The 7,496-nt window shown below is 41.9% G+C and overlaps 1 protein-coding gene across 1 annotated transcript in view; it reads right to left on the reverse strand.

The window, feature by feature from the left end:
- The window catches only part of LOC111971778 (tripartite motif-containing protein 29), a gene marked incomplete at its 5' end in the record, with an annotated part of 82,935 nt that extends 75,439 nt beyond the window's left edge, over positions 1-7,496 (reverse strand). The window contains 3 exons of the mRNA XM_070446334.1: positions 3,443-3,676; positions 6,418-6,513; positions 7,299-7,496. Of these exons, the coding sequence (XP_070302435.1) occupies positions 3,443-3,676; positions 6,418-6,513; positions 7,299-7,496 (528 nt within the window). The remainder of the gene's footprint in view (positions 1-3,442; positions 3,677-6,417; positions 6,514-7,298) is intronic.

Consider the following 7,496-nt stretch of genomic DNA (forward strand, 5'->3'; position numbering starts at 1 on the left):
ATTTCCCATCACATAAATCATATTTTAATCACTGAACAGTAGCAGACCTTAACTTCATCTGTTCTGACTCTGGATTAGTGGATTAAAAAGACATCAATCTCCAATGATTTTAAAGTATATTCTGACATTACTTGATATACTGAAGGCAAGTCAAGATATTGCTTGGTTTTATTGTTTGGTCAATGAGCCCACCTGGTGGATAGAATTAGGGCCGGTTAATCTCCATTGAACATTCTCTTTAGGCTGTAATCTGTCGTCCAGGAAACCAGTCGATTAAGTTTAGTTACTATCTGTTCATTTCCAGGAAACCAGTCATAAAGTTTAGTTACTATCTGGTTCCATGTCCAGGAAACCAGTTCCATATAGTTTAGTTACTATCTGTTCCATGTCCAGGAAACCAATCCATATAGTTTAGTTACTATCTGTTTCCATGTCCAGGAAACCAGTCCATAAAGTTTAGTGTACTATCTGTTCCATGTCCAGGAAACCAGTCCATATAGTTTAGTTACTATCTGTTCCATGTCCAGGAACCAGTCCATAAAGTTTAGTTACTATCTGTTCCATGTCCAGGAAACCAGTTCATGATAGTTTAGTTACTATCTGTTCCATGTCCAGGAAACCAGTCCATTAGTTTAGTTACTATCTGTTCCAGTGTCCAGGAAACCGAGTCCCATATAGTTTAGTTACTTCTGTTCCATGTCCAGGAAACCAGTCCATATAGTTTAGTTACTATCTGTTCCATTGTCCAGGAACCAGTCATATAGTTTAGTTACTATCTGTTCCATGTCCAGGAAAACCAGTCCATATAGTTTATTACTATCTGTTCATGTCCAGGAAACCAGTCCATATAGTTTAGTTACTTATCTGTTTCCAGTCCAGGAAACCAGTCATAAAGTTTAGTTACTATCTGTTCCATGTCCAGGAAACCAGTCCATAAGTTTAGTTTCTATCTGTTCCATGTTCAGGAAACCAGTCCAATATAGTTTGTTACTTCTGTTCAATGTCCAGGAAACCAGTCCATAAAGTTTAGTTACTATCTGTTCCATGTCCAGGGAACCAGTCCATATAGTTTAGTTACTATCTGTTCCATGTCCAGGAAACCAGTCCATATAGTTTAGTTACTATCTGTTCCATGTCCAGGAAACCAGTCCATAGAGTTTAGTTACTATCTGTTCCATGTACAGGAAACCAGTCCATAAGTTTAGTTACTATCTGTTCCATGTCCAGGAAACCAGTCCATATAGTTTAGTTTACTATCTGTTCCATGTCCAGGGAAACAGTCCATATAGGTTTAGTTACTATTCTGTTCATGCATGTCAGGAACCAGTCCATATAGTTTAGTTCTATCTGTTCACTGAGGAAAATTACACTAGAGACAGAGAACAATTGAGAAACATTATCAATTGTGTTCTGAATGACCCAACATATACAGCAACACAATAATCATGATTCATGTGAAATGTACTAGATTAAAATTAGCATTTTTTATTAATATTAATAAAATGCATTTAATGCATGAACATCTCAGAAGATCAAATTCAGTCAGAAAAATATAATATTGTATAAAAAAGAGCGCAAGATGAATCTCACATCTTGAGGACCATCACCAGTATGACTAGTAACTATTGTGACCCTACTACAGTTTACCAGCCTCAGCATTTTCTTATTTAGACTACACCAGCATTGACTAGTATCTATGTGGAACCCACTAAGTTTGATAACCAGTCAGCTATAGACTAACGCATGGACTAGTATCTATGTGGAACCCTACTACAAATTTAACCTACTTTCAGCTTATAGACTACACCAGCATACATAGTATCTATGTGGGATCCTACTACAGTTTAACCGCTCAGCATAGACTACACCAGCATGACTCAGTATCTATGTGGACCCTACTACAGTTTAACCAGCGCTAAGCTCCAGCTATAGTTTAAGGACTACTACTTAACACCAGCATGACCTACCGATGCTAGTTATGGGACCCTACTACAGTTTAACCAGCTCAGACTATTAACTACACAGCATGACTAGTATCTATTGGACCCTACTACAGTTTAACCAGCTCAGCTATAGACTACACCAGCATGACTAGTATCTATGTGTGACCTATCACAGCGTTTAACCAGCTCAGCTATTAGAATACACCAGCATGACTCGTATTATGTGGACCTATACAGTTGTACCGCTCAGCTATAGACTACACAGCAATGGACTAGAATCTATGTGGACCCTACTAACAGGGTTTAACTCAGCTTTCAGCTATTAGACTACACCAGCATGACTAGTATCTATGTTGGCGTTCCTATACGTTTTCCACAGCTTAGCTAGCAGCTAGTAATGGGACTATACGTTACAGCTCGCCATAGATAAGACTAGTTCTATGTGGACCTACTACAGTTAACCAAGCTCAGCAGTACTTACACAGAGATAAAACCAGGATTAGAGGGGGCTGACGTGAATGTGTGGTTTGGACCGGTGGAGGAGGGTCAGGTTGTTCAGAGACACTGTAGAAGGACAGAGTACCTGCCTTAGTATTCAGGTACACTCTATCTAGGAGTGAGGGCCTGTATTTAGTCTTTGAACATTATTGTGTCGTGAAAACAATACCATCCACTAAAGCCCACTGTAAACTCCGGACTTGTTATTGTATCCAAATACACCATCGTGGCTTGCTTCTGCCGATTGTCTTATATATGAGACTTGCTGTATAAACAAATTTACCAGTCCCACTCCACCTCCAGTAACAAGCATCCAGACAGACCCTCTCTACACAGAACCTGGAAGTGGTGTTTGTGGGAATCTGTGTCTGGATGTCCATGGATATGGTTGGACTGGCGTGTATAGGTCACTTTCTGGTTTTCCTGTCAGACAGAGAGAGGCGTGTGCCTTGCTGTGTTTGGGTCAATGTTGAGCTGACAGGAATCTGGGAGAAGAGCAGAGCAGACGACCCAATGAGGGGAGTTAGAACAATTAAGTTAAGTCAGATACTGTTTTACTACCCTGTCTTTTTGATTAGTGCACTCAGCTCACAAGCAGAAGATCATAATCTAGAACCACCGAAGAATCACAAAGTCATAGCGCACGCCTCTCTCGGAGGTCTGAAGGAAGCTCAAGAGAGGTACCTTATACACGGCTATGATCCACCCCCAATGATCCTGTGATGATTACTAATTGCCATATACTGTTCACCATTCCCAGGAGCAGAAGGAGGTTGCAACTTATTAACCTCTAGTGTGCGAGGTTCTGTGTATAGAGTGCGGTCTGTCTGATGCTGTTTTACTGAGGATAAGATAGTGGAAGTGGGACACTGTTTGATTAGATTAGTTGTTTAGTACAGCAGCTCACTTCATACAAAAGAAACATAAAGTGCCTAGCAATGAACAGAGACAGATGGTGTATCACTCTTCTCCTGTATTTGGGATACAATAACAATAGTTACCTGGAGGAAATGGATGTGATCCTCTGTGTGTGAGAGCTGCTCCAGCTCAGTGCTTCTCTTCCTCAGCTCAGTTATCTCCTGCTTCAGTTGCTCCAGGAGTCCTTCAGCTTGACTCACTTGATCCTTCACTTGGGCTCTGATCAGCTCCTTCACCTCAGAGCTCCTTCTCTCAATGGAGCGGATCAGCTCAGTAAAGATCTGATCACTGTCCTCCACTGCTGCCTGTGTAGAGTGCTGTAGAGAGAGCGAGAGCGAGAGCGAGATGGAGAGAGAGACTGACTTGCCATCCTCATTACACCACACCCCTCCTTAAAACACATTCCGTGCCACCACAACCTCCACACAATCACATTATACAGCACCCAACACCACAGTACAATACACCATCCAGCACCACATTATACAGCACCCAACACCACAGTACAATACACCATCCAGCACCACATTCCAACCGTACATCCAACCCCTCCTCTCCAGCCGTACAGACAGCCCGCCTGAGCCCCCATACCTCCTGAAACATCTCCACACTGTTGATCATTTTGTAAAACTCAAACTCAACCCTAAGGCGTCAACAGTAATGGCATTACCCTGGCAACACAGACAAAACATGATGAACACTCTGTCATTGCAGAAAACGGACACCCCTCCCCAACTCCCAGGTCATCCCGAGCCAACCAGCTATTGGTGTCCAGGGCTCCATGTAATACCCTCCACTGGATGACCCCTGACCTTTCCAGTACTGGGAGTTTATAGAGCACCCTCCACCTATACCCATGCTCTCAGCCCCCACAACCCCCTGCCACTGATGCTCCTTCACTCCCGCTAAGCCCACCTCCGTACGGTACAGTAGCCTCTGTGCTGCTTTGAGTCAGAACGCTGCCACCCTGCTCTCCAGGTCCACCAAACCCAGTGATCAGTGGGTTGTGGAAGATGGGCTCCTCCCAGACCCACGACCCAGGCACCACACCCCCCTCTCGTGTGGGTCTCAGCAGCTGCCAGGCCCTCAGTACTGCAGCATAGAAAACAGAAACCCCTGCTGTATTGAGTCTCTCTGGTCGCATGATGAACAGCTGCTGATCCAGCCACAAACCCAATTCCATTTTCCATAAATGGCACCAAAAAATGTCTACCTTTTTATTTGACCACTAAAACCTGTTTTTATGACGAACCTGGGTGAAAAATATATAATAATAACAATAACTGGTTTACGATTTAACTACCATCCATTGGTAACAGCATTGTACGCTGCCCAAACTTACATCATTAGAAATAATAGGTTATCCTGATTAAAATGGTGTAGAACTTCAAACCATTAAAATAAATACATCTATTAGAGATAATTGGAGAAATAGACAGACATGTCCCTATTTCCCCAAAACAATGTTAGTCTGAAAGTTATAACAGCAGTCTTTTATTTAACCAGCTTACCATTTATCTACTACCATTTGACTTTTGTGTTTAACATTTAGTGGTTTGTAATCTACCGGTTAAGAGCGTTAGGCAGTAACACAAAGGTGGCTGGTTCGAGTCCCCAAGCCGTCTAGGTGAGAAATGTGTCGATGTTCCCTTGACAGATTTAGGCTCTTTACCCCTAGTCACTCTGGATAAGAGTGTCTCCTAAACTCACTCTGAAGCTAAGCAGGGTCGGTCCTGGTCAGTCCCTGGATGGGAGACCAGATGCTGCTGGAAGTGGTGTTGGAGGGCCAGTAGGAGGCACTCTTTCCTCTGGTCTAAAAAATATCCCAATGCCCCAGGGCAGTGATTGGGGACACTGCCCTGTGTAGGCAGTCTTTCGATGGTGATTTTAAACGGGTTCCCTGAGTCTCTGGGTCATTAAGAGATCCGCTGGACCTTATACGTAGAGTAGTCGTGGTGTTAACCCGCGTGTCCTGGAATCCAATCTGGCCCTCAACCATCTTGGTCACCTATATCCCAGTGTTATAATTGGGCTCATCATCGCCTCCTCTCGCCCTGTAACTATTCCCAGGTCTGCAAATGAGAACGTGTTCTCAGTCAACTTACCTGGTAAAATAACGGTAAAATAAAAAAAATAAAAACATGTAAATGTAAACTTGGCCTCTGTGAAAGCGTGGCTAAAACTTACAAACTTTTCATTAATCACAGACAGACTCCTCTGAAGGCAGGCAGTCAGCACACTCCTGAAAACTAACTGCTCAGCAAAGCAAAGTCTCTTTTGAGAGCTACCAGATATATATTAAAAAAGCAAATTTTCAGTGTCTGTGTCCAGTGTCTGTGTTTATATGTTAAGTGTTACTTTGGCAGATAATGTCACCCATCTAGATAAATATACATATTTTTATATAATTAACTAAATGTTTGTCGTTTTTTGGTTTATGTCAGTTTCATTATGCTATACATTTTTATTTTATGGTTGTTAGTGATAAAATGAACTACAACATTTTATATTTTGCAATTCTGAGTAATTACTACTTTAGTAAGGATAAACACTTTATTCAGTACTGCTGCAGTGGCTAAATAAATCAAATCAAAACAAATTTTATTTTATTTGTCACATACACATGGTTAGCAGATGTTAATGCGAGTGTAGCGAAATGCTTGTGCTTCTAGTTCCGACAATGCAGTAATAACCAACGAGTAATCTAACCTAACAATTCCACAACTACTACCTTATACACACAAGTGTAATGGGATAAAGAATATGTACATAAAGATATATGAATGAGGTAATGTGATGAGGTAGCCCCGCCTGCAGCTTCAAAATCAGTCTTGGCCCAATAGGGAATGTCCTCTTGATGTAACGGTCAAGATGTTGGTTTCTCCTGCAGTAGACCTGGGTTCATATCCCATCGGTTACATTAAGCAGTCTATTCTCTGAAAGGGGTCCAGACACCCTGTTCCCAACAGTGTAATTGGAGAGGGGCCCCTCTCCCTCTCTCTCTCTGACTGGAGGAGAGAAGTGAAATGGTGTGTCTCCTCTGGTCAACAATACTCACCTTGAGAGACTCCACAGCCTGTTGGAGCTCCTTCAACTCCTTCTCTCTCTCCTGGAATCTCTGCTGGACCTTCTGCTGACTCATCCCCAGCTGYCTCTGTGGAGAATCACTCTTCAATGAGCTATCAAGCTATTTTTGTCCAGTAGATCAATAGTATAGTAATGGGACATAGAGAGGAAGGTCTACAATCTTGATGGTCCATTTTCTATATGATATTTATATGTTGCTATGTGAATGATTATAGTTTTTATGTTAGGTGTACATGTATCAAGGGGTTGAGACTGAACTTTGGACTCATTAAAGGGCATTTAGAATGATAATGGTGTTTGATTTTAGAAAATGGTGAAACATTTGGAGAATATGGGTTAACATATCTATATACTCAAGGTGTAACGCTCAACTGATGAAGAAGGAGAGGACCAAGGTGCACCGTGGTACGTGTTCATGATAAATTTATTAAACCTGAACACTGAAAAAATTACAAAATAGAACAAAACGAAACAGTTCTGTCTGGTACAAACACAAACAGAAAACAACTACCCACAAAAACCATGTGGGAAAAAGCTACCTAAGTATGGTTCTCAATCAGAGACAACGATAGACAGCTGCCTCTGATTGAGAACCACACCCGGCCAAACAACAAAGAAATACAAAACATAGAAAATTAACATAGAATGCCCACCCAAATCACACCCTGACCAAACCAAAATAGAGACATAAAAAGATCTCTTCGGTCAGGGCGTGACACAAGGTTTGTGTTCATATTTGTTCTGCCATGGATYGATTTCAGTTGAATTCTCATATTCAAACAGTCTTAGTTCCTACTGTATCTTTAATTCTTTGTTTATCAGACAGTCACCAACAAGTTGTTCTGGTCTTACCTGTTTCTCAGTCCTCTCTGCTGCAGCTGACACTGTATCATGGCCTTTATGTTCAACCATTGTACACTGATAACAGATACACTGCTGATCTGTACGACAGTAAACCTCCAGCAGCTTGTCATGATGAGAGCAGATCTTCTCCTGTAGTTGTGCGGTGGCTTTGACCAGCTTGTGCTTCTTGAAAGCAGGAGATTCATA

Source organism: Salvelinus sp. IW2-2015, linkage group LG13 (assembly GCF_002910315.2).
Source record: "Salvelinus sp. IW2-2015 linkage group LG13, ASM291031v2, whole genome shotgun sequence".
Taxonomy (NCBI): domain Eukaryota; kingdom Metazoa; phylum Chordata; class Actinopteri; order Salmoniformes; family Salmonidae; genus Salvelinus; species Salvelinus sp. IW2-2015.